The sequence below is a fragment of the Abramis brama genome (assembly GCF_963993115.1).
Source record: "Abramis brama genome assembly, chromosome: 3".
Lineage (NCBI taxonomy): Eukaryota > Metazoa > Chordata > Actinopteri > Cypriniformes > Leuciscidae > Abramis > Abramis brama.
The window spans coordinates 21,680,562-21,708,466 of record NC_139965.1 but is presented as its reverse complement, the minus strand read 5'-3'; the positions used below and the strand labels follow the sequence as shown (position 1 = coordinate 21,708,466).

Genomic DNA, 27,905 nt, shown 5'->3' with positions numbered 1-27,905 from the left:
CCAGCAGACGTCGCCAGCGTGCGGTATTCCGGGGGTTTTGTATGGTAAGACCTATTTTTTAAGACATTACTAGTAAAAATCTTCACAAATCCCTATTTCGAAATAAATATGACATACAAGACGTTGCATTTGTCATCTTTTTCGAGCACAAAAATAGCTTGCATCTCAAAGTGCTTTACTAACTCATAACATAACTAAATCCACACTAATGAACAAGCTAAATTGTGTAACGATAATCACTATTTAGCTAAACAGAATTTTTTTTACATATTAACTGTAACAGGCCGAGATGTTGTTAGGCCGAGATGTAGCCTAAATTAATATAATTTATGAAACTAATTTACTTATTTATTTATGAAACGAGACTGACAGGCAGTTATGGAGGGAACTAATCCAAGAACAAATTATTTTAAAAAAAATTGTTTGTTTCATTTAATCTAACAATATTTTTTGAAAAGCTCTGTTTTATAATGTAAGAGAAAGTCTTAATTATTCATTATAACCCTTTTAAATTAACCTGTGTATCGTCGTTCTTTCTGAAGGGCATCATCTGTCTGAGGGGGAAAGTGGAAGAGCTCTGGTCACGCGAGTATATTGACGCCTGCCATGTAAAAACGCGTTTACATGAAATCAAGACACTTGCTCTTCCATGTATAGTTGACAAGACAGTTGATAATGCGTTGGGATTAAATAGGCCTACGTTAATGACACTGACGCGAGAAATTAATTAATCCGTATAGCATTACCTACACAAAATAGCAATAAAACAAGACACTCACCTGTTTGAGTCCACAAGCAGAAGCCAGAAGCTTTTGGGAAGTCGCTTCACCGACTGCCTCGCCGTTTTAAAGCTCGTTTATAGGACAGTCTGACATCACTCTAATTACAATTCCCATTAATCTAGCCTGGAACATTACAACACACTACATGTAAACTTAACCAAACAAGTTTTAAACATCTGCTCGTGTTTTAGGAATGAGCTGAATGACATCAGCTTCATGCTGTGAACTAATGTTATCGGCTGGACTAAAACTAAAGGAAAGGGCCAGCTCTGAATCAACACGTTTCAGAAGAAAAGGTATCAATACTGTAGGCCACAGAACCCAGATGTATCAAAGGTTTTGAGTAAAAATAATGACAAGTGTTCTTGATGCTGAGTTTTCATGTTTACATCCCACTTTTATACATTCATAGGCCTGTCCCAAAGACGCTTGTCCCCCAAAAATACATTGCTATGTTTAAACACAAGACATTGATCAAAAGGACAGTGCAACTCTAGTTTAAGTGATGCTACGTATGCATACAATTTCAGTCCATATTTATTGCCGTGTCTATTCTATTTCATTTTTCTTTTCCATTTTGTTCCTATGAAATGAGATGTTTCTGCAGATACCAGCTTTCTCAGAGGTCAAACAAAGTGTGTTAATCCAGATGCTTTCTTTTGAACAAGAACATTTTGTTTGCTTTTCTCAACCTTTTCTCAATAAGACAGACTACTGTAAATGAATAATCAACAATGGCAGTTCATTTGAGCGTTGATGCACACTCAAAGTGAATGGTACATTCTGATCTAATCCCTGTTTTCTTCTAAACTGTAATAAACTTCTCTACAACATCCACGCATCAGTCTCTTCCTAAGCTTTCTCAATATGCCTACACACACAGTTCCTTCCCATTAACAATACTCTACATCAATAAATATAAGCGACATAAAATATACAAAAAATTAAGACATAAATAAGACTCTGTCCTCTCTTGAAATTGTACTGAAACACAAAAAGAGAATGTTTGCAAGCAATTTGATTAAATGAAATAAATAATATTGAAATAAATCAAAAATAGCCAGACACACATTATTCGAAACAGATGAGAATATTGCTAAACTAAAATGTTTTGAATGTTATATTTAAAAAAAACATAAGAACAGACTAAAGTGTTGTCACTTCAGAACAAGTTTAGTTTTACCTAGCAGCATACTTCAGTCATGTTTATGAGGTGCTACACTAGAATACCCCCACCAACACTATAATCAGACATAGATATCATATTTATAGATATATATATAGATATATATATATATATATATGTATATAAAAACATCAGTTATATTAGCATAGAAGTAGTACTTATAGAATAAGCTGTAGAAGTAGGAACATTATAATCTGTACTTTTAAAGAATTTCCATCTTTAGGATCATCATTATTCATTCCTCTTCAGAGTTTGACAGTATGCAGAGTCTGTTGGTTGATTGACGGGGGCTCGGATTGGGCCCGAGAAACAGAGCCAGTTCTGGAATGACAGTAATGGACAATGTACGTGTTTGATTTCGAGTGTGCGCATGTGTGTCACCTCATGCAGTCATGTTAAAGTTGATGATCCCAGTGCGTGTAGGAATAGAAAGAAAAGATGCAGAGAGGCAGGTGTGTGAAGCATATGAAAGAGTAGGACGCATGTGAGAGGTACTAATTTTTTTCTCTTTTATATCTCACTCGTTGTGTGTGATGTGTGCTTCAGTGTTTTTTCAGATATCTACATATGGACAGCCTGTCGTACATGTGCTTGTGACGGTCGTGTCTGCATGGTGTGTGCATGTGTTCGTGTGTGTGTGTTTTCAGACAGCGATTGAGGCATTGATCGGTTCCCAAGTCAGGTAATTATTGTGTTTTACAGTGCTCTGATACTGTATGTGTGTCTGTGTGTGTGTGTCTGTATGTTCGCGTGTGGTTTCTAGGTGGTGTTGGCAGCACTGGTCTCTGACTGGCTCTTGGTAGTGTTCTCTCTCTCCTGCAGGTTCTTCTGGTTTCTGCTGGCCTCAGTCAGACTCTGCAGTCGCCTCTCATGCAGATCCTCCAAATTCCTCCACAGCTCGTTTCGCTCCTTCTCTTTCTTCAGCTCCCTAAGGGAAGGAGGGGAAAGAGGGATAGGGATGAGTGTAAAAAGGGTTTAGATAAAGATACAACGAAGATAAAAAGAATTGAAATACTTTCTGTGCTCACAAAAATACATGTGAAGTCATCATGAAATCAAAACTCATTTACCTTTTTAATACACAATCCTGGTCTCATTGGTGCATGTTTAATCCCAGAGAATCAAATCATAGAAAAAATATAAAATTAAATTAAATACAATTGCCCCATGGAATTGGTTTTCAGTGGCATTTTTACTGTTATGAGGGCATATTGTTTTTCTAAAAATATACAGACAATGTTATTTTAATTTTAGTTAACTTCATATGCTATAATAGTATTTATTGATATTTTAAATTTTAAAGCTTTTATTGTTATATTTTCAGTTTTCATTTTAAAAGGGTCATGAATTGAGAAGTAAAATTTTCATTGATCTTTTGACGTATAAGAGGTCATCATTGTGACTGTAAAATGATCCTGCAAGAACTTCCAAACTTCCTCGTTAGTCCAAAAAACACTTTTATTGAAACCAAGCTCAGAAAACGACTTGTTTCGGATTTTTTAACACTTTTTATTCGTGTTTGTAGTTCTGAACGAATTGTCCTCCAACACACAATGAGTTGTGGGCAATATTAGCCATTAGAGTGTGCATGGATCTGCACTTCGGATTCTAACCGGAAAAGTAGATTATCATGGTATCTTTGGAATACTCATGTCAACATGCAACTCCAATTTTGGACACGCTAATTCTCATTTTGAATACTATTTAGGACGGATAGTATGCAAATTGGGACGCAGCAACAGTCTTTGCGTTGGCATCCTTGTGATCCTAACATTAAGAAAGCGAAGTTCCAGTTAAAAGACGTCTAATAGCCGTCCAAACACAGCCCTGACGTCTAGCCCAAGAATAGACGCACAGGCTACGCATAGAACATGTCAAAGAAATGAAACCAAACACCTTGTAATCACTGTTGACTGCTTACATGATGGAATATGAAAAGTTATTTGGCAAAAACGACCAAATTCACGGTAATTTTGGCTGGAAGTGGATTACTCATAGCCGGACTATATCGGGTCTATAGTTAACCTAGACGGTGAAATTGCGGCTATTGCTTGCTGGGTTAGTTCGCTTCATTTTACTGCAGATTCGTTTTTAAACAAGAAACAGTTTGACGCAGCCACGCAGGCTTTTCGGAGAGACTGAAAATAAAAGATGCAGTGCCAACTACAATTGATCCGACAGTAATGTCTCAACACACAAGTGTGAGTAACCGAGTTTTTACCTTGTGCCACTGCCACTATTGCTACAGACCTTTTGATATGTACTGAGGATTTATACTGCAGCGCCGCAGTCAAACTGAATAGTTGTGATTTGCTGTTCTTTCCATTGCTTCGGCATTTATGGGGTTAATGCATTGAATTATTATAATTGAATTATCCGGATACGGACGAAATGACGTAGAGAACGCTGCTTTTGTTAAGCCATTCGCTGTAATCCTAAATAAAAGTTTCAGTGAGCGACATCTATTTTGTCATCAGTAAGACATTACAAAATGTTTCAATTTATATAAAACATGACATTGCAAATGACAATATATATATGAAAAGGATGAACTATGAATAGTATATAAGAACGACAGTATGACAAACAATGGTACACTCATTCATAATTCCATTTACACAAAACACTGTAAGTCATCCTTTGTCAGTTATAACTGTGGTAACTCCAAGTACTTAAACAGTTAAGACTTGGCAACCAAGACCAAGCATATGTAATACGCATGAATGTTTCACACTGTTGGCAACTATAGGTAACAAGATATTTTCAACAACGGAACTTTTCAAAACAATTCCACATGTGTAATGGCGTAGATGTTGACAATTATTTTAATATGCAAAACTGTTACCCAATCGTAGCAGTGGCCTTTACCTCCAAGTCCAACTCGGCACACCCATCAAAACGAAGTGTTCGAAAGAGAGGGTCAAAAACAGGATTGTAAATAGTTTTATTACTTCTAAATTAGGATGCTTTTTTGGTGTAAAAATCTTGATAACATTACAGATAACAAGCAGTTCATGACCCCTTTAATGTTGTTGTGCTTTTGTCATTTTTATTAGTGTTGGTGATTTTATGTGTGTGATTTTATTTTTAGTTCTAGCCATTTTAGTACTTTAATCTTATTTTATTTTCGTTGAATTTTTTTTGTTTTTTCATCTATTATTTAGATTTCATTTTATATCAGCTTTATTTTAATGAATACAAATTATTTTATTAGTTTTAGTTTTAGTAAACAATAACATCAGGCACAGCATGCCGTCCATTAAAGCCAAAAGGTGTACGAGAAATAGGCTTTTACCTCTAAATTGAAATAAACATCAAACAGAAAGGTAGTTGTAAATCAGGTCAGAGATCATACACAATAAATGCTCTTCTGAAACAGATTTTAAATAATTGCTCATTATGTTGTATTATTCAGCTCTCTACTGTCTACGTTTACCCCCAAACACTGGTTAATTTCTGAACCTGACTTGTAAAATGTGACGTCACAATTTTTGTTCTTTTTTTCTTTTTTACAGTATTTATAATTTAATTTAACTCCTGCTCTCCAACCACGTGGCTTCATTCTTGTATGTTATGGCCACTTGATGCAACCAATCAGTTTGGTCAGACTTGAAAGATCCAGTTTCATGTCATACTACAGTAAAATAGTTGTAATTATGTTTCATGTTGACTTTAACACAGTCCTGTACTCACTTCTGTTTCTCCACTTTGTAGGAGGCAGTGAGATCATCAAAGAGCTTGCTGTTCATCTCCATGAACGTCTTCAGCACATTGTAGATAAGAGAGATGATCGTCCTAAATAAGACAACAGAGAAATGTCCAATGCCAAAACAGTCTTGATTGATGTCGATAGCATTAACGTTATTCTAGACGTATGTTAGAATGATACTGACTGGTTCCAGTGCTCTTTGGAAACTCTGTACAGTGTGCCAAAGACCAGAGGCAGGATGACCTGGCAGTTCTCCTCTATTAGACTCAGAATGTACTCATTATTCCAGAAATACAGAGCCCGCTCTGCGACCTGAGGCAGAATAAAGAGAGAGAATGAGGGAAGAGAACATAAACAGGCGTGTTCATCACCACCGCGTGTTCACAAGTACTACAGGCAGACGCCTGACAAGCAGCGCTGGTGAATGACACAGTGTGGGAGGAATGCTCCGGTGTGAAAGAGGAAGCTGACCTGGAAATGAGGGCTGGAGATGCAGGCAGAAATCTGTTTGAATAGAGGCTCCTGCACACGGATAAACTGAGAGGGTTCAATCACGTCCAGAATCTCCTCGATCTCCCCCAGGAACATCACCTGGGTTCAACGTGACAGGGTTATATACTGTACAAACACACTAACAAACATTTACAGGCAAACACACTCTTTGAGTCATAAGTCTATTTGAAATCAGAAAACGTGAGTGGATTTCAACGGCATTGCCAAACAACAAATAATACATATACAGAATAACAACTAATACATACAGAATGTAAAAAATAAAATATATAAATGGGGCGGCGTCACAATAATCGTATATAGCTTAGAGCGATTAGCAAATCAAAGGCTGCAATTTAATGAAATAACTGCGTTTCCGAGTGATTCATCATTATAATTATCAAATATTAATTTTTTATTTTACAGTACATTTGTAATTTACATCGGTAATATATTTATCTTTATTTTAAAACACTACTACTACTGCTAATAATAATGATAATTATTATTATTATAGTTATAGTTATTATAAACATCAGAGTTCCATGAACATGTGAATGAGTTGTTAAATTATTTAAAAATATTAACATTAATATTAAAATCTCAGGGGGTACTTCAAGTAAATATTTCATCTGGGTTCATCTGACAAAATACGTTTGGTCTGAGAGGTAAAAGTATATGTATGCAGTGCTCTTCTTACCTCTTTCTGAGTGCATGTTTTTGGCCAGTATCTCAGCAGCCCCCTGATGATCTAATGAAGTACAGGAAAAGTTTGGTGTGACGGCGCAGTGGTACGTATATGAAGCTGCATGACATTATTAAAAAATTCGACGTACGTGTTCTGTAACTGTGGCATCCTTCTCCATGAATTGCACCACACAGTAAGCCAGCTGCATGAAAAGAGCACAAAAAGATTTTTAATAAAGTCACTTCCAGGCTTTCTACACACTACTTCACTTACTTCAAAGGCTTATTGATTTTACCTGCAGGTGCCTCTGATTAAAGGGTATGAGTGTGTGTTAGTGTGTGTGTGTGTGTGTGTGTGTGTGTGTGTGTGTGTGTGTGTGTGTGTGTGTGTGTGTGTGTGTGTGTGTGTGTGTGTGTGTGTGTGTGTGACACTGAGAAAAAGATTACAGCCCTTATCTGCCTTTTATGGTTTGATCTGAAGCACTGAGCCGACTTCACAAATAAACCATTCTTCTAATCAAGATCCTAAATGCCACCACATGGCTTTATCATCAATCTGCCCACAACGGGAGTTTCTGCAGCAGTCAATGCATTGGCGCATACCTATACTGAACAATACATATGTAAGTGCCAATAATGTAGGCATAGCTGCTAGATGTTTGTCAACAAATGTGTTAAACCCAATGTGTAGCATGTATAAAACGTAGGTGCTGTGCACTACAGCAAAACTGCAGTATAAGCTGGCTAGATGTAGTGAATGGTCATTTAGCAGACATGTTTGTAAATGTCATTACAGTACTTTTTTCCTAAACGTTGTTCAATTTTATGAACTTTTAACAGGGACAGTCCCCTGGAAGAACCTTGTATTATTTGCCTTGCTCAAGGGCACAGTGGTGATGGCACATGTTCTGTTCCTTGTGAGCATCACACCAGACACCTTCTCTGTGGTGGAGCTTGCCTTTTTAGTACGTGGGTGTAAGTGAGAAGTGAGAAAGCCTGGGTTAGGTGCAAGCTTTAGAAATTAGATAAAGTCCATAACTACAAAAATGAAAATCAATAAAAAAAATATATATATAAAAATATATATATATATATATAAAATATATTATAAAAATATAAGATATAAACATCAAATATATATATATAAATATATATATATATATATATATATATATATATATATATATATATATATATATATATATAGGTACTGTACTATATAAAAAAATTATATATAAAATATATGATAAAAATATAAAATATAAACATCAAATATATATATTATCTGATAACATTATTTGTCAAAAAAGGCAAACTACATGTCATGCCTGCCAGCCGGAGTGCTTATGAGAGCCACCAGAGGGCACTCCTCCTTTCGTCTTTATCGCATTATGAACTGCATTTCCCATGACTCATTGCCGGTACTCATTGTATGCTGGTTGCATTGTATCTCGTTTATGTTCTTCTATATAAGCCCTGTGTGTTCAGTCATTCTTTGCAAAGTCTTGCTTCATGTTAGTTATCTTCTAGTCATTGATTAGCATATTCTGTCATGATAATCTATAAATCATGTTCCAGGGGCGGGGTTTATGTAAATTTTAGGGTTTGTGATGTCACTAACCCGGGAGGAATGTTGTGTAGTCCCTACCAGCCGTTTGTTGTAGTCCTTAAAAAGCGATTTCTTTAAAAGAAAATATCTCCCTTTGCTTTGAACGTTGAGCGTCGTAACTTTGCAGGTGTTGTTTATGCTCAAACAGCAACATTACACACTAACTAAAGTTAGAAAAGTGAATTCATAATCAACCACCTCTTTAATGTGGTAGCTGATTAGGAACTGAAATCTGGTTATCAATACAATATACTCAATGGGTTTAAAGTGATTTCAGCATAACAACCTATTCAAGACTCATAGTTTCAACAAAGCAACTAAGAGCTTCAGGAAAAACCAATGAGACTATACATAACTGAATGATGACATCCTTAGTCTGCACACACATGCTGCATTTATTTCCAGATTAATATATTCCCTGAAGAGGAAAGAGTCACAAAGCACCTGAGCCTCAGAGATTACAGGCAAAAGAGTGAGAAAAGGATGTTTTTCTAAAGGGAGGTTATGTACGTAAGTGTGTGTGTGTGTGTGTGTGTGTGTGTGTGTGTGTTAGTGTACACATGTGATATGGCCACGAGTGTGTTTTTTGTTGCCAGGGAAGCCCTTCTGCACCCACCGTTGCCTGGTTGAGCTGTTAGGATGGTAATGGTGTGTGTGTGCGTGTCTACTTTGGAAGGGCTGATATCACATAAAACCTATGTCTTTCCCCAGGGGGTGAGAGCCCTGTTAACTCCTGTTCTCTCTCTCTCTCTCTCTCTTCAACAAGAACATCATAATTATCCTCTTAGTTTTCAGTATATGCAGTGCTTTGCAAAAAGGTTAAGATGTTTAGCTTGCAAGGTTGTTTATGTGCATGTGTCTGAATCTTTATAGAAGATCATGGAAGCCTGTTTGCTCTCAGCATAATAAATCTCACAAATATATCTTACAAATAACTTTTACAATTATATAACTTCATATCTTACAACTGCAACTTTGTTAATCATAATTGCAAACTTAATTTACTTAAACTTAAATAGTTTGTAACTTTATATCTCAAAATTGTTAATCTTAAATCTGAAACTTTACATCTCACTTTTGTGCCTTTATGTCATAATTGCTACTTTCTTTTTCATAATTGTGACTTTATATCTGACAGTTGTGAAAATGATGTAATTCTCACTTCATTCATCTTTTTAATTTGATCTCACAATTGTATTTTCTTTAACTCTGAGGTGGAAACATAAGTCTGTGTGTGTGTGTGTGTGTGTGTGTGTGTGTGTGTGTGTGTGCACATGTCCGTATATTTTGTCTACCTGAGAACCAACCGTAAACTGTAAATTACTGGCAATTAAGGTAAAACTAAGATTAACTCTCAACACTTTACAAGGCTTTGGTATGTTTTAACTTGGCACGAGATAAAAATCCCATACCCTAGAGACACCTCAGTGAAAAAATATCCCCTGGTGTCACTCAGTAGTTTGAGGCTCAATGGGGACTAAGCTCTAATCATCCAGGATAAATCCCCCAGACTTAACCACTCACCATTAGTTCCTATGCAAACAAATAAAATAGTAACCAAATCACAACAGCCACGGGTTACACGGAGGGCAAAAGAATCACTGAAATGCACACTTAATACTGGTGACAAAACCGTTTATAAAAATAGAGTTCGGTATTTAGCCTTTCATCTCGCTAAGAGCTCTCTAGAAACGTGTGATGTTCTGAAGAAGCCTTGAGGGAAGTGTGATTAAGGATTTGGCTGCGCTGTCCTTCTGTTTCTATGGAAGCTACATAAAATAAGTCTGGCCACCCAAAGGCATTCCCTGGGAGAGCTCTATATGTCCTTGTGGCAAGTAGGAAGTATAAACAGCCCGGAGTGTGGGCACTGAATTATGGATGGGGTGATATTGACAAGGGAAAGGGCGAGTGTAGGAATGTAGGACAAGCACTTTCAGAATACACACACACACTTATAGACATATACAAACAGGCAGTACTAATATTACTAAAGCAATTTTCAGACATAACATGCTGTTAATGTGAGGAATAATATACTGAATCTATTGTAAGAATGCATGTGCATTACAGTTCAAAGGATTGGGGTCGGTAAGATTTTTATGCTCACCAAGGCTGTATTTATTTGATCAAATACAGTAAAACGAAAAATACAGTAAAACAGTAATATTATGAAATAATATTACGATTTAAAATTATTGTTTATATTTTAATATATTTTAAAATTAAAAGTACTCCTGTGATGGCAATGCTGCATGTTCAGCATCATTACTCCATTCAGTGTCACATGATCCTTCAGAAATCATGCTTATTTGGAGCTCAAGAAACATTTCTTATTATTATCAATGATGAAACCAGTTATGCTGCTTAATATTTTTGTGGAAACCATGATACTTTTTTTATTCTTTGATTAAACTATTAAACAGAATTTATTTGAAATATAAATTACTTGTAATAAAGCAAATTATCAATTTAAAGGGGTGGTATAATGCCCTTTTCACAAGATGTAAAATAAGTTGTCCCCAGGGTGTGTATGTGAAGTTTTAGCTCAAAATACCCCACAGATATTTTTATATAGCATGTTAAAATTGTCACTGTTTGAGGCTGAGCAATAACAACGCACTGTTTTTGTGTCTGTCCCTTTAAATGCAAATGAGCTGCTGCTCCCGGCACAGAGGGCGGAGCTTCAACAGCTTGTGTCCTTTTACCTCACACAGACATGCACTGAAAATTTCAAAAACGTTTAGCCTTTTATGTTCAAACCGGAGTCAAACAACGGAGAGACTCAAGAGGAAGTGACAACATGTAGAAAGCAACAGGACATTTCTGAATGGTTAGTTGATGAATTTAGCTAGCTTATGTGTAGTTATCTTCTAGTCACTCATTAGCATATTCTATCATGATAATCTATAAATCGCGTTCCCGGGGGTTATGTAAATTTTAGGAAGCTTGTGTAGTCCCTACCAGCCGTTTGTTGTAGTCCTTAAAAAGCAATTTCTTTAAAAGCAAATATCTCCCTTTGCTTTGAACTTTGAGCATCATAACTTTGCCGATGTTGTTTATGCTCAAACAGCAACATAACACACTAACTAAAGTTAGAAAAGTGAAATCATAATCAACCACCCCTTTAATGTATCCTTGCTGAATAAAAGTGTTAATAAATCATACTGACCCCAACCTTTTGTATGTGTAAACAGTCATAGGCACACACATCAAGGCAAGATGAGTTCAGACTTTAATGCAGTGTCCAAAATTACTTTTGGACACTAAAAATGTATTAATGTTAATGCATAGAAAATATCAAAAAAAAAAATTCTAGCAATGACTTTAAACCAACTGATCATTTTTGTGGATGTATGAAGTCAATTTTCATTAGTATTTAGCCCCCCCTTGTGGTATAATATCCCATTACAGTTCATTAATTAACAGCATGAGATCTGTATGTGCATCCCCAGTGTGGCTGTGTCTGGGTGTCTGACTCTAACCTGCGCATGAAAAATGGAGAGAGACTTGGCAGTGTGCAGGGGGATCAGGACCCTCACCAGGAACTGCTTGTGCTCTGATTTGAGAGGCAGAGCAAAGCCATTTATGATACTGGAAAAGAGGAGAGGAGAGGAGAGGAGAGGAGAGGAGAGGAGAGGAGAGGAGAGGAGAGGAGGCGGAAAAGAGAAAAGGGAGAATAAACAGGATTAGTATCAGTCGTCCTGATGATGCTCTGTACACTCATTCACCACATTATTGTTCATCAGTTAATCTCCCACTAACCCCCCCACCCCACATCCTTCCTCTCTTTCTGCCTGTCTCCTCCTCGCTTTCTCTCAAAATTCTTTAGTTTTATCTTTGTTCTGCTACTTTGCTCTGTTCCTCCCATTGCTTAACTGTAATTTAATTCTATTCCATCTACACTGTCTTGCTCTGTTTCTCTTTTATGCTACAATCAACTCTCTATCTTCTTCGCTCTTTGTCTCTCATTTTACATACTCAATCTTTCTCTAATTCTACCTGTTATCTTCCCCATCTCTCCTTCTGTTGCATTCTTCCTCTTTTCTTCTTTTTACTTTGCTTATATCTTATATTTTATATATATATATTATTTGAAAAATAAAACAATTATTTTAAATATATTAAATAAAACAATTGAAACAATTGAATAATTCGGAAATCTCTATTCCTAAGGAACATCGATAAAGCTGTTTAAATATATTTTGTAGAATATTCCTGTATTTTATGAAATATACATTTTATTTATTGTTTAAATATTAATATAATATTAATATTAAATATTATAAATATTGAAATATATTTAAATTGTAAAGATTTTAAAATATTGGAAAAAAATTGCAATAAAAAAATATAGTTATGTAAAGATATGTATATATATATATACACCGCACGCTCTCTCTCTCTCTCTCTCTCTCTCTTTCCCTCGTTCTACCTCATTCTCTCTTCAGTAGTGATCAGAGAGATGTGTGGGTGGGAGAAACTATAAATACTACTGGCATCAACCTGAATTTAGACCTCCATCCCCAACACTCTGACTCATGCCTCCCCCTGGTTGTCTCTCTCTTCCCCTGTTTCTCTCTGTCAAAGGTTTGCTTTGTTTATGCTATTAAACACACTGAGGCACCATTTTGTGTACATTGAACCCAATATGCAAAGCAGCGCTGGTTTCGCAGACAGAGAACATGGCTGTGATTTACATGGCTGTACACGCTAAAGAAGGGAGATATGACTGGGGAACAGGCAGCAGGAACATGCAGCAAGCGCTCATGTCGGAGATCTTTGTCTGAATCACCACCATAAAGCATCTCTCCAGTAATCTACTGCCACATTAAGTTGTGTAAAACTATAATTTACTCATTCAAGATAGATTATGGTACAAATGTCGTAAATGTAAATGTAAATGTCGATATTATATGTACATCCTAACACTGGAAACAATGAATAAACCACAGGGATCTACCTTATAATATTCTAATTTACATTGGTTTGCTATATAAAAATCATCTGAGCTGATTTTTAACGCAAATGTAGTGTGCTTTCTATTATGAGTTTGAAAGAGTATCTACCTTCCCAAAATTTCCAGAAGTTCAGCAACTCCATTGAAACGCTCAGTTTCATAGATGAACCTGCAGAGTTTAAAAAAAGATGACATTTTAGAGGCGAACAAAGAGCAGTTATTGTCTGTGTAATATCAATACTGGTCATGCTTTTTGTCTACATGACTGTGTCTGACCTGAGGAAGATGTTGTTGATCTGTTTGCGGATGTAGGCCCTCAAGCCCAGGAGTTTGCCATAGACACGGTGCAGGATAGTCTTCAGATATTCTCTCTCTCTGGGGTCCTCACTGTCAAATAACTCCAGCAGCTACATCCACACACACACACACACACACACACACACACATACAAGTCAGCCTTTTTGCACTTTATTAAAAGCACTAATCATATGTCCTGACACTTAAAGGGAATGTTTATAATTAGTGTGAATGATAAAGTTTAAAATCAAACCCGGAGGGTAGACTGTTGTGTTTTGACTATGATATGATTTAACATATCATATTGCTGCTCTAAGATATCAAGGCCAAAAGAAAAAGAAAATAACATAAAATGTTCAACAGTGTGTGGCAAAACTACAAAATAGCAATGTTTGTCTCCAAACACTGGACTTGAAGATGGACTAAGATTGCCTTGACTTCACTTTACTTGTCCATTTTCATTCACTATATCACTATATGTTTCATTATATATTTATTTTATTTATGATTAAAAACAGAAAAAAATATATATACAGGTATATATATATATATATATATATATATATATATATATATATATTATTATTATTATTATTAATTAAACTGAATTACATATAATTAAATTAAACATATGCAAACTATATATTCACTATTATGCAGTCTTTTCGGTTTACAACGGGTTTACAAATATTAGAAATCACACAATATATATATATATATATATATATATATATATATATATATATATATATATATATATACAGTATATAGTCTGCATATGTTTAATATAATTATATATAATTCAGTTTAATTAATAATACAATATATATATACGTATATATATATATATATATATATATATATACAGTGAGGAAAATAAGTATTTGAACACCCTGCTATTTTGCAAGTTCTCCCACTTGGAAATCATGGAGGGGTCTGAAATTGTCATCGCAGTTGCATGTCCACTGTGAGAGACATAATCTAAAAAAAAAAATCCAGAAATCACAATATATGATTTTTTAACTATTTATTTGTATGATACAGCTGTAAATAAGTATTTGAACACCTGTCTATCAGCTAGAATTCTGACCCTCAAAGACCTGTTAGTCTGCCTTTAAAATGTCCACCTCCACTCCATTTATTATCCTAAATTAGATGCACCTGTTTGAGGTTGTTAGCTGCATAAAGACACCTGTCCACCCCATACAATCAGTAAGAATCCAACTACTAACATGGCCAAGACCAAAGAGCTGTCCAAAGACACTAGAGACAAAATTGTACACCTCCACAAGGCTGGAAAGGGCTACGGGGAAATTGCCAAGCAGCTTGGTGAAAAAAGGTCCACTGTTGGAGCAATCATTAGAAAATGGAAGAAGCTAAACATGACTGTCAATCTCCCTAGGACTGGGGCTCCATGCAAGATCTCACCTCGTGGGGTCTCAATGATCCTAAGAAAGGTGAGAAATCAGCCCAGAACTACACGGGAGGAGCTGGTCAATGACCTGAAAAGAGCTGGGACCACCGTTTCCAAGGTTACTGTTGGTAATACACTAAGACGTCATGGTTTGAAATCATGCATGGCACGGAAGGTTCCCCTGCTTAAACCAGCACATGTCAAGGCCCGTCTTAAGTTTGCCAATGACCATTTGGATGATCCAGAGGAGTCATGGGAGAAAGTCATGTGGTCAGATGAGACCAAAATAGAACTTTTTGGTCATAATTCCACTAAACGTGTTTGGAGGAAGAAGAATGATGAGTACCATCCCAAGAACACCATCCCTACTGTGAAGCATGGGGGTGGTAGCATCATGCTTTGGGGGTGTTTTTCTGCACATGGGACAGGGCAACTGCACTGTATTAAGGAGAGGATGACCGGGGCCATGTATTGCGAGATTTTGGGGAACAACCTCCTTCCCTCAGTTAGAGCACTGAAGATGGGTCGAGGCTGGGTCTTCCAACATGACAATGACCCGAAGCACACAGCCAGGATAACCAAGGAGTGGCTCTGTAAGAAGCATATCAAGGTTCTGGCGTGGCCTAGCCAGTCTCCAGACCTAAACCCAATAGAGAATCTTTGGAGGGAGCTCAAACTCTGTGTTTCTCAGCGACAGCCCAGAAACCTGACTGATCTAGAGAAGATCTGTGTGGAGGAGTGGGCCAAAATCCCTCATGCAGTGTGTGCAAACCTGGTGAAAAACTACAGGAAACGTTTGACCTCTGTAATTGCAAACAAAGGCTACTGTACCAAATATTAACATTGATTTTCTCAGGTGTTCAAATACTTATTTGCAGCTGTATCATACAAATAAATAGTTAAAAAATCATACATTGTGATTTCTGGATTTTTTTTTTTTAGATTATGTCTCTCACAGTGGACATGCACCTACGATGACAATTTCAGACCCCTCCATGATTTCTAAGTGGGAGAAATTGCAAAATAGCAGGGTGTTCAAATACTTATTTTCCTCACTGTATATATATAATTATATATATATAAGTATATATATATATATATATATATATATATATATATATATATATATATATATATATATATATATACTTATATATATATATATATATATAATTATATATATATAAGTATATATATATATATATATATATATATATATATTGTATTATTAATTAAACTGAATTATATATAATTATATTAAACATATGCAGACTATATATATATAGGGTTTTCAAATGTTATAAATCACACAAAGCCTCTATACCTATACCTCTACACCTATACTAGCTCTGTACCTGTAGAACAAACTTCTGGTCCACGTAGCGCTTGGCAAGAGAAGGCTGGAAATCTGGACTCTCAAGAAAGCGTAAAAAGAACTCATACACCAACTAGATAAAAAAGAAAGTATAGGAGGGAAAGAGAGAGGAAATGACATCGGAGCTGGGACACAAGCTATAAAAAAACTCATAATGCTTACTCAGTCCATGCTGTGTATGTGTTAGTGTGTTTGTGAGTATGAGAATTTGAGATGTACATGTACCTGTAAGTGTGGCCAGGAGGCTTCCAGAGCTGGTTCATCCTCCTCTGGGTCAAACTCAGGGTTCTCACTGGGTGGGAGGGTTCTAAAAATGTTCACTGAGATCTACAGGAAGAAGAGGGGTTGAAAAGTTGTATTTTGCTTCCCCAATACCATTGCTTCCCCATAGCAAATGAAATGTAAAGAACTAAGGTCAGAAATCTCTCAGATTTCATCAAAAATATCTTCATTTGTGTTCTGAAGATGAACGAAGGTCTTACGGGTTTGGAACGACATGAGACTGAGTAATTAATGACAGAACTTTCCTTTTTGGATGAACTAACCCTTTAAACAAACTCAACTGCCTATAACTGTCTATTAATCTTTATGTGCTTCATTATCTTGTTTAAGGTGTATTTGATTAGGTTTGGAGCAAAACTCTGCAGGTAAGTTGAACCTCGAGGGCCAGAGTTGAGAACCTCTGCAGACTGTATCATCATATTCAATTGTTCCCTTATGCTGTGAATATTTAAATTAAATAGTTAATTTTTGGGATAGTTCACCCAAAAATGAAAATTCTGTCATAATTTTCACAACATTGTGTCCAAACATGGCTTTCTTTCTTCTGTAGAACACAAAATATATTTCTGAAGAATGTTGGTAACCAGACAGCATTGGTTACTATTGATTTCCATTGAAATCATTTTTTATGTTCCACAGAAGAAATTAAGTCACACAGGTTTGGAATGACATGAGGGTGAGTAAATTATGACAGAATTGTCATTTTTAATAAAACTGTCCTTTTAAATCACTGTAATTCTTTTCAGTGCTGCTTTTCTTTGGAACTTCTCAGTAGAGTTCTCAACGGGTCGGGTCGGCCCGACAAACCCGACGGGACCCGCGGGTTCGGGCCGGGTTCGGGTCGAAAATATAATCAAATGACTCGGGTCGGGTCGGACCTCGGGCTTAATCTTTTCCGCTCAGTGAAAAAAAAACCATTTATTAATCATCGCTGCTGTTCACCGTAAAGAAAGTCTGGCTGCTGCGTGCAACGTGCATTATGGAGAGGGGCGGGGGCAGACCTGACGCCGCTGCGTGCACGCCTTTAGCCTGGAGAGAAGAAGATGGAGTTGGTGAAAAGTAAACTTGCCGCAGGTAAATTCACCGTCGCTACTACAGCCTATTTAGATATTTTAAAGTTTATTGTTTCAGTTGTTTGTATTGTTTGTATTATTAAAAGGCGTGAACATTAAAGGTTGGTTTGAATTCCCGTCTGCTGGTCATGATAATACGTGTATGAGAGAAAAAAAAAATCCGACGCGCGTCGGGCCGCGGGCCGGGTTCGGGCAGATAATTATGTTGATGTGTCGGGTTAGATCGGGTCCGGGCTTTAAAAGCCACGGGCCGGGTCGGGTCGGGTTGTAATTTTCAGGCCCGTTGAGAACTCTACTTCTCAGTATAGGTTCCACCCTTATTCTCAAAACTTTGCGCAATTGCACAATGTTGTGCCATTTCCGTAGACAGAATGCAAGTATATGGAATTAATTTTTAAAAGATATTTGAGTACATTTTCTATTGATCAGAGCAACAGTCATTGTTACTTGATTTGCATAATTCCTCTAGTAAACAAGGGGCTAAAACAAACAAGCATATGCAAATAAACAGCACTATCAGACACTGTAAATTCATTCTTAGTAAATTCCCCCCTTTGTCTTTTAAATCAAAACATAAAAGGACCAGTTAACAAAAATCAATTGCTCCTCAATTAAGGTGTTTTTGTATTTCAGCTACATACAGTACAGAGCTAATGTAGCTAAACACAAAGAAACGTAAATGCTTCTGAGTCTTAAAGTGCACTTTAGTGCATTGGAGATCCTGTACATCCCTCAAAATGATTTATCTCCCTCTGCTCTTTTATCAAATCCCATCCTACTCCATCACTTTTTCTCTGTTTCGCGATTCATCTCACCATCTTAATAGCCTCTGGGTAAAGGGGTTCGATGAGGACTCCGCGACTGGTGGCCACGCTCTCCACAAGCTCATTCAGCGCGGCACGTTTGATCTCTTTCCCCTTCAGGTCGGCGACACAGTCCAGAAAGTCAAAAAGCACACAACACTGCTGCAGCTTCTTACAGAACAAGTCATGAAGTTCTGCCACTGGAGCATCTGAGGGACAGGAAGGAGAGGACATGTAATCTAATATACATGTATACACACAAATATACTGCATATTTACCATGAGTTTACTATATTTTTCCTAGTCTAGCTTCCCAATAAGCCAGGCATTGTATACTATGAACATTGTTAATTCTTATGTTCCACTTTTGTAGTTTGCTTTGGATAAAGGTGTCTGCTAAATGCATAAATGTAAATGTGATGTTTTTTCTTCTTTTTCTAAAAAACATACCATGATAAAACCAGAAAGAATCTTGAAATCCCATGCACGTAAATATGATATATGACCATAACAGTATCATGGTACCACCACAGTACTTTTTTGTAATGCTACACTCTTAGAAAACAAAGTCCAGTGGGTTTCTACAAAGAACCCAAGTGTTCTTTACTCAATTTAAACAACGTTTTATGCAAAAAAGATTCTAATGTCTTAAATGATTGCATAATTCTTTCAAGTTTAACAGAACCTTTTCTTCTAAGAGTGTAAAGCGATGCAATAGAAGAACATTTTTGGGTCCCCCAAAGAACCTTTCTGTGAACAGTCTTTAAAAACAGCTTTTTCTTAGTGTAGTGAAGAACATTTTTGATCATCTTGAGAGCCTTTTTCTCACTATAAAAAACCTTTTGTGCAATGGAAAGGTTCCATGGATGCTAAAGTTTCTTCATGGAACCATCAATGCCAGTAAAGAACCTTTATATTTATGCTCTCCAACAGAACAATTACATTAAAGATGGTTGGATCTATAGACACTTGGAGCTATAGACAGAGTATATTAATGCAGATTTCTTGAAGTGGATGGACGGGATGCTAATGAGAAATGAGTGGAGGCGTGTGGTGCTAACAGGATTAGCGGGTGCTATCTTTAACCCTGCGCTGTCTCGGCCCTCTGTGGACATAGCGCCTCGAGGCACAATAACCATGACAATCTACTCCATTCATTTTAAAAACTCAACACAACTACATACCCTACTGTTCCTGTACTTCGACATGTGAATCTCTCTCTCTGTCTCTCAATATCTCTTTTTCTTTAGCCTCAGCCTGCTACTTCGTACAATTACTCTCCATTAAAAATGGATTAGTCTTAACATTCACAGTCTGCCACAGCTAGAGTCAACCTAGAGTCAGAGTGCAGCAGGTAAAGTCAAAGGAGACAGATAGACCAAGAAATCAACAAAGCGAAAAGTGAATGTGATGAAAAGAGGCTGGTGTGATTGTTTGTAGTCAGGGGGAAGGATAAGGTGCAAAAGAGCATGACACAGCCACAGCAGTCTGAACAGAAAAACGAAATTGTCTTGGGAAAAGTGTGAGAGAGAGAAAGAGGGTGGAGACAAGAGGAACTGGAGATGTACAGCGAATTAGAGGAAGAGCGAAGCTGAGAACTGAGAGAATTAATAAAATGTGTATTTGAAATGAGCTTAAATCATGGAAAGAATGTGAAAACTATAATGATTAATTTGAAAAACATAGCAGCAGTTTTACGTCTAAAGTTATATGATATCACTCTAGTCAGACCAGTCGTCACTCTAAACATGCTGTAATGTTGAACATGCAAAGCTGCTAAATATAGTGGCCAATAAGCAACAGTGGGACGTAGAGAGAGAGAGAGAGAGAGAGAGAGAGATGCACAGTATAGGGAAAGAAAACAGTGCAGAGAGAGCAGGAGAGATGATGTCATCCCTCTTCCTTGTTCCTCTCCTCATGATCTCCTTTTACCCCTCCTCTCCATCCCTCTCTCACTCTCATTCTCTCTGTGAATCTCTTTCTGTGGTACTGTGATTTTAATGGGTAAAGTCTTTCTGTTTAAAGAGTTATTACTGTGTTTGTGTGGCTGTTGAGTTCCTGTATTTTTGAGCCACCACAACCCATAAAACAGCCAAGCAAAAATAATGCACGACAAAACAGGAGTTTTGAACTGCCTCATCTCACATGAGATTTTTTTTGAGAATGTGGAATGGTCTTCAAATAATATGGACATCATGATGTTAATCTGATCATTTAACTGCAAAACAGTTTAAGTGACTGGTGCAGTTCTGCTAGTCCTAGGATAAAGATATGTATACATATACAGTATATACTTTTCATCAAAAGTGACAGTAAAGACTTTTACAATGCTAAAAAAAATTTTTTAAATAAATGCTGTTCTTTTGAAAGTTCTATTCATTAAAAAAATCCTGAAAACAAAAGGATATTAAGCAACTATTTTCAACATTGATAATAATAAATGTTTTTTAAGAACCAAATTAGAATGATTTCTGAAGGATCATGTGACACTGAAGACTAGAGTAATGGCTGCTGAAAGTACCATCACAGGAATAAATTACATTTTAAAATATATTAAAATAGAAAACTGTTATGTTAAATGTTAATAATACTTAAATAATTCACAATATTACTGTGGGGGGGGGGTCCCTTTTCTACATTTTGTCCTCAACAATAACACTCCCTCGGTACACTGTTCCTGCACTTACAGCTTCACATGCTTATCCATTTCACTCTCTCGCTTTCTCTAATGCTCTTTTTCCCTTCCCTGTCTCGATAATCACTCACTCACTCTTTTATTCTCTCCCTCTTCCTCTCTTGCCCTCTTTATTGATCGAAGGAGGCCAGAGAGGGAGCAGGCCTTCTGTGTACTGTAACCTTACACCAGCCCTGACCAGCTGGACCCTGCAGGAAGAAGGAGGCAGATATATACCCACCACTATGTTCTTACCCTGAAATAATGATTCACAACTGCAAAATAACGGTACAGTAATCTTCACACTCAAAGGTTATTGCTAATAGATATGAGATGCTGTCATGGCTAACCCAACAAGCACTCTCATTTCTGTTTCACTTATGAAATTGATGAGTTTTGAATGTGTAGACGAGTCACTATGTGAATGAGGCTGAGAGCTCTGAGCTGCCCATTGTCCAATTGGAAAACACTTTCCCTCCAGCAGTGACAGCTATTTACAGAGACACACGCTCACAAACTCACGAGGACTAGTAGTGAAGTCACTCCAGAGACTTAAGTAGAAACAACAACACAAATGAACTTGAAGAGCAGAATTTGAATGTTTACAAATGAGAATAAACACCACCAATGGCTCACAATACTGCAGCCTGCAGTCTTTTTTTCCGGTAACTAATAACCTAAGCTAGCAAACCTGGCAGTGTTGGCCATATTTTTGGCTGGTAAACCAATTAAAGATTCCGGTCATGTTTTGGACTGATAGAGCATCTCAGCTGTTTTCTTCACTTACTTTCTATTACACACAAGCACAGACAGGGGCTCACAGGTAAATTCACAGCCCAAACAAACACTCACAGGTTATATATTAGGTAGTGTCTGTCATGCTCCACTAAGCTAATCTTGTGTTTAAAGAGCATTATATATGTCACATCTAAATATCCTGTGCCATTAATGGAGCTTAAATCTGTAGCAGGTACATGTTAAACAAAAAAACACAACTTTTTAGCACACTGATAGTAGACGTTTGCCAATCCATAACTGCCATAAACTCAAGTTTTATGAGGTATAATCTAACACAAGCATCCAGAATACCACAAAGATAGACCAACACTGTGCATTTTATACAGTTATGGGTTAAGAAATAAAACCTACAGCCAGGCTAATCCTACAGCCAGTCATAGCGCTGAAGTTAAATCTACTGGACTTAGTAAGAGTAAAAGAGACAGACACTGATTAACACAGGAGATGTATCTCAGTGTCATGTGAATGACTAAAAGCAGGTCAGTTGGATGGTTAAGCAGGACAGAGGCTCAGTCTGGACCCCCTGTGACACACCAACTGGCAGCAAAACCTCAGCTGGAGAGTCTCATTAAAACTGGCACCACTAAATCTTACTTCATTGGAAATGTAACTCAGATGATTGCTGCATTAGAGGAAGTGAATCATATCCTGCTGAAGTGTGAATCATGAAGTTGTGTGAGAACTTGGAAAACCAATGAAATTTAGTTTCATCCATGAAATATTGTGGGACAACACTGTATTATTTGTGGTTATTCATAGCAACTCTACGATGCATCTACTCTTATGCATCATGATCCAATTGCTTATTTAAGACTTACCCTCCACAAATATGATCAGTAGCTTCCCAGACACTTAAGAGTTTCTCACTTCAGGTGGATTACCGAAATGAGCATATGGAAGTGTAAATATCAGGGTCTTCAGACTGAGGATGCTTTTAACCACAAAGATTCATAAACTTGCAAAGAACTTGGCAATGACTAAGACAATGCAACTGGAAAGAACATTGCATTCAAAAACATTGTTTTGCTTTAGTTAAATTGCGTTTAATGCAACACAATTCTTACTTAATTTCATTGCATTCAATCCACTTAAAGGGACAGTTCACTCAAAAATGAAAATTCTGCCATCATTTACTCCCTCTCAAGTTGTTCCAAACCTGTATGAGCCCATCAACTGTTTGGTTACGAATATTCTTCAAAATGTCTTCTTTTGTGTTCAGCAGAAGAATGAAATAGACGGTATGCACGTGACATCACCATCAGCCGGAGTGACTGCGGTTACGCCCACTGAGTGACAAAAAGACTGAGTGGCAGCATTGGTTTTCAGCGTGAATGCCGCGAAAAACACACAAAACACATCTAAAACGGGAAAGAGCTTTGAGATTGACTGTACAAATAGATTTGTCAAGAAATCTGAAGTATATTTTTACAGAGTGCCATAGAGAAAAGAGAAGCAAATGTATCCCTGCAATTCACAGAAACAACTGGACTCCAGACAGTGAAACGTTGATTTGCAGTTATCATTTTGTGTCAATATCAGAGAATGTCTAATAAGGGGAGAAGTTTCACTCTCAGTAAACTTCCGGCTTCTGAACTGGTTGCAGTTCCACTTTGGCTCCATATGAGGGCGCTCACAGGACGAGTGCAGAATGAATGGAGGTCTATGGCGCTATACACATCAAAATCCACTTTTCTCAGGATATAATTTTTTGTCTAGTAATTTGAATGTTGTATTCAAAAGGAGATGCAAAGAAATTACACATTGCTGGGTGTTCGACTTTTTAGAGTCACTTATTTGTTTTAAAAAGTCTTTTAAAATGTCAATGACGTCATACACATCGTACGACCAGAGATGCTGCTTTACGGCAATCCTTCAGTCACTCTGTTGCGTTCGCGCTCTGCACTTTCTTTTCTCTCGAGGCATCGACAACACAGCTGACACAGGTAAATACACGTGCTAGAAGAGTTTTTGTTTTGTTTGTTTCTGGTCCCGCTTCGGATGCCACGATGCCATCAAGCGGCATCTCTGGTCGTAATCAGTCCTTCACTGACCAATCAGCGTTCATTAGCAGAATGCTAGCGTGTTATGGGCAACAACAACTCAACTTGTAAGAAATCGAAAGGACATAAGTACTCGTTCATTCAACATGACCTATAACCCATGTTGAACTTGCAAAACCTAGAATCAAACCTGAGATTTCTCAACGGCAATCGGATGAAAGAGACAAATTTAGCCGTTTAGCCCCATAGACTCCCATTCATTTTGCACTCATGGGCGATCGCCCCCAGTGGAACTCTGGTGGAACTACAACCAAAATTCAGTACAATAGGACTTAATAGGGAGTGGGCAGGCTCTCCGTAGACGGGCTCTGGTCAATATGTTGAATTTTGGGGTTAAATCATACCCTATATATTGTATTGACAACTCTTCTTAAATATTTACGATATTATATTCTGCATAATTGAATATTTTTAAATAAACACTGACAAAAACTATAAAAGTTTTAGGGCTGGACGATATGAAGATATATATATAACATTGATATAAGTGATCACCTGGATTTAGACTTACCTATATTGTATTTATATAAAGCGTTCACAGGCAAATTTGCTTTATGTATTTCTGGATCTTTGGTCATTTGTAAGTAACACTATATCGAGTCCAACCTTTAGTTTAAACTAATAATCGTTTTTTTACTCTCGTTTTTGCAGTTTTCCCTATTAAATCCAGTCATTCAGCAGGCTCTTTTGCCACTAAGGGGGTGTCCGGCGGGAAAGTGACATCAATGCATACCCTCAATTCATGCAGGTTTAGAACAACTTGAGGGTGAGTAAATGATGACAGAATCTTAATTTTTGGCTGAACCATCCCTTTAATTAGTAAAACAGAAGTTTACTTGTGCATTTGTGAATCATTGTGAATAATTTACTAATGCATTTGTGTTGGACTTAATGAATAATTTTCATTGCCATTCATTAAAACTGCACAATGGATTTCAGATTCCCAGCAAGCTTTGCATGGGACTATGATTGACTGAAGATGTTATACAATGTGTTCTCAAGCCAGATACTACTATGGTTTATGTTGTTTTACTTAATGATCACTATGCAAATCCCACTGCAATGAACAGTTTCTTCTTTCCTGCGATTCTTGCAGATTATCATGCTAACTAGTACTGCAATAGACTCATTTGAGTTACTTTGATACATCTAATCTTATTGGTATTAGTTAAATTTCTGCTACACAATATATTTAAGTTGAGTTGAATTTAATGTTACAACCCCCCATTTCCAGTATAGCCATATGTTCAGTTCAGTCAAAAAAAAAAAGTGTACATCTTTTAAATGATGTACCCTTGAATGATGGAAGCATTAAAGGAAAATCTGCTGAGTCTAGCTGTGCTCCTCGGAAGATTTAGTTACATTTGAAGTCCTTATGGAGGTACCATCTCTAAAGGATGCTCAAGAAGACACGGAGTTCACCAAAATGGCTGTAATAGTCTATTTTTGTATCAGGGAATGAATAACTATTCTCGTTACTTGCTAAATAACATGTCATTAAAACATTAAAAACAAACCACCTCACGTCCCAGTTAAAGGAACCTACCTTTAAGTAAGGGCAGCGGCGTGAGCTCCACCTGGGAGCTCTGATAGCGGAACTGTGAGGAGCTGTGGGACCGTCGCTGCCGGGCACGGCGCATCGAGCGGCGGGGGAAGCCGTCTACCTTCTCCGCGCTCGGCACAGAGAAGCCCGTGGTCGGCGAGGATGGGCTCGACGGAGGTAGCTTCGTGGGGGTCTCCATCGCTGCAAAGGTGGTTCTCGGCAGAAGACTGTTCGAAGGAGGAAGCCAACAGCCGGAATAGGCACCCAAAGCGCCTTGTTATTGAGTCAGAAATATTTTTTTTCTTGGATTGAAAAAGTCAAATGGACAAGCAGGGATCGACTAAAGACAGAAGTTATCTAACCTGGTCTAAATTGCAGACAGAGGGATGGTAGAAGTAAAAGCTATCAGTGTTCAATTTGACGCGTCTCTCGCTCGTGTTACATTAAAACCCCCCAAAAAACGAGATTAGACGTGGAAATAAGCACAAGGGTGAATGTAATTGACTATATCTTTATGAAGAGATACCGGTGTGAACACATATTTCTACAATAAAGACATCTCTGCCGTACTGTCGTCATCAGAAAGTCATCGGCCTAAATTTGGTCTTTATTTAAATATTTATAGGCTAGAGGCATAAATCGGTAGGCTACTGTATTAAAACTCGGACGTAATAAGCCTTCTATCCAGTGATCATGGGCCAATTAATCCATGTTGAAAAACAAATGGGCGATTTAAATCCCGTCATTTATCTCCTCCATACAGGTACAAATGCATCTCTTATTAATTAAATGTTATCGTCATATTACCAGTCCCCAGTTCTGCGCCTCAAGTCCTTTTCAGAGCCGTCCAGCGTCCCCCTATTACATCCGTTATTGTACAGTCGGTTCGGTTCGGTCAGATCCACACAGGGCGGGGATGAACTGCTTCAAACGTGCCTACATGTGTAAAGCATCACGGCGGCCGCTGCAGCACTGATACCCCCTTCTACCTCCTTCTCTCAAATACAAGGAACCGCTGTTCAATTACTCCTATCACAAGGATATAACAAGGACAGTCTCGCTGATTTTGTCCGTCGGTCTTCCTCTCCGCTGATAACTCGTGTTTTTTCCCCCGTTTCTTTATTTCCCAGCAGCCAGTGTCGGTCGTTGTCTTCAGGTGGTGCAAGTAGATGTAGATGCTACACACTGCAGATGACGCTCACGCGCTCTTATTTATTTATTTACTTACTCATCCTACATTTACGCGATCCGTTTCTAGACGTCGCGATGTTATGGTTATACCGTTTGCTCTATTCACCGTTTAAGCGACCATATATGTGCTATTTGTTTTTATATCATTTCTATCGTTATCAGACAGCTGTTTTCTACCTCAGCCCCTTTCCTTCTCCTCCCTCTCTCACTGGCTGACACAGTCTCTGTTAGCCGCTGTGTTTTGGGACTGTCAGGTTGGCCATTGTTCTTGCTTCATTCGTTCATTATTTCGCGCGTTCACCCGTCGCTGTAACCGCTGATTTTTGTTCAGTCCGTCGCTAAGTATTTTTCCAACACGCGTTTTGTGATATTAACCGACCGACGACGTGTCGCTGACCTACCTAACGTTAGAAGACTAGGCTACTAAATGTGATGCTCAACGTTATGGGCGTTTTGGCTATCGAGAGACCATCCCTTGCTGTACCACTGAGAAGGATTGAGTGCTTTTGCTATTGATTGATCGTTTTAAGTGTATGAATGAGTCAATGATAAAGAAGAATATAAATAGAACTAAAATAATTATTTTAACAATCAAGTTCTTAAAAAATTTTATATTTTCTAATATTTATGATTTAATGTCTCTAAAAATGTCCAGTTGTTCGAAAACATTTTCAAACGTTTTTCAAGGTAAATTCATATTTACCTTGAAATTCATAATGAATTCATAGCCTACCTATAAAATTCATATTTTCATTAATATATATATATATATATATATATATATATTTATTATTATTTTTTTTTATTTTATTTTTATTTTTCTTCTTCAAATTTTGAGTCACCAATATCAAGACATTTTCTTGGACATTACTCTATTTTACAGCAAAATAAATAAATCAGATATTCAGATCTTTTTATGATGAGGAACCTTTTTGTTGAGGCCAAATAGAGTGGACTAATATCCAAGAAAATG

At 37.2% G+C, this 27,905-nt stretch overlaps 1 protein-coding gene across 1 annotated transcript; it reads right to left on the bottom strand.

Annotated features, from left to right (window-relative positions):
- Positions 1 to 1,154: 1,154 nt before the first annotated feature.
- On the bottom strand, positions 1,155 to 27,402 carry ppp2r5b (protein phosphatase 2, regulatory subunit B', beta). Its single transcript, XM_084109082.1, has 13 exons — positions 25,745 to 27,402; positions 18,679 to 18,875; positions 16,734 to 16,835; positions 16,489 to 16,581; positions 13,699 to 13,829; positions 13,532 to 13,591; positions 11,948 to 12,056; positions 7,006 to 7,059; positions 6,870 to 6,920; positions 6,149 to 6,268; positions 5,862 to 5,989; positions 5,662 to 5,763; positions 1,155 to 2,896 (listed from the first exon to the last, which is right to left on the bottom strand). The coding sequence occupies exons 1-13, from the start codon at positions 25,938 to 25,940 to the stop codon at positions 2,728 to 2,730; spliced, it is 1,512 nt and encodes a 503-aa protein (XP_083965208.1). The 5' UTR covers positions 25,941 to 27,402; the 3' UTR covers positions 1,155 to 2,727.
- Between the last annotated feature and the right edge of the window lie 503 nt (positions 27,403 to 27,905).

What these genes read in the sequence shown, in the direction of transcription:
- ppp2r5b (XM_084109082.1), bottom strand. Translation starts at nt 25,940, where the DNA reads ATGGAGACCCCCACGAAGCTACCTCCGTCGAGCCCATCCTCGCCGACC. An exon ending in TCTCCATTTTTCATGCGCAG is followed by an intron (nt 7,060 to 11,947) that starts GTTAGAGTCAGA and finishes CTTTTCATGCAG; the next exon opens with CTGGCTTACTGTGTGGTGCA. An exon ending in TCTCCAGCCCTCATTTCCAG is followed by an intron (nt 5,990 to 6,148) that starts GTCAGCTTCCTC and finishes ATTCTGCCTCAG; the next exon opens with GTCGCAGAGCGGGCTCTGTA.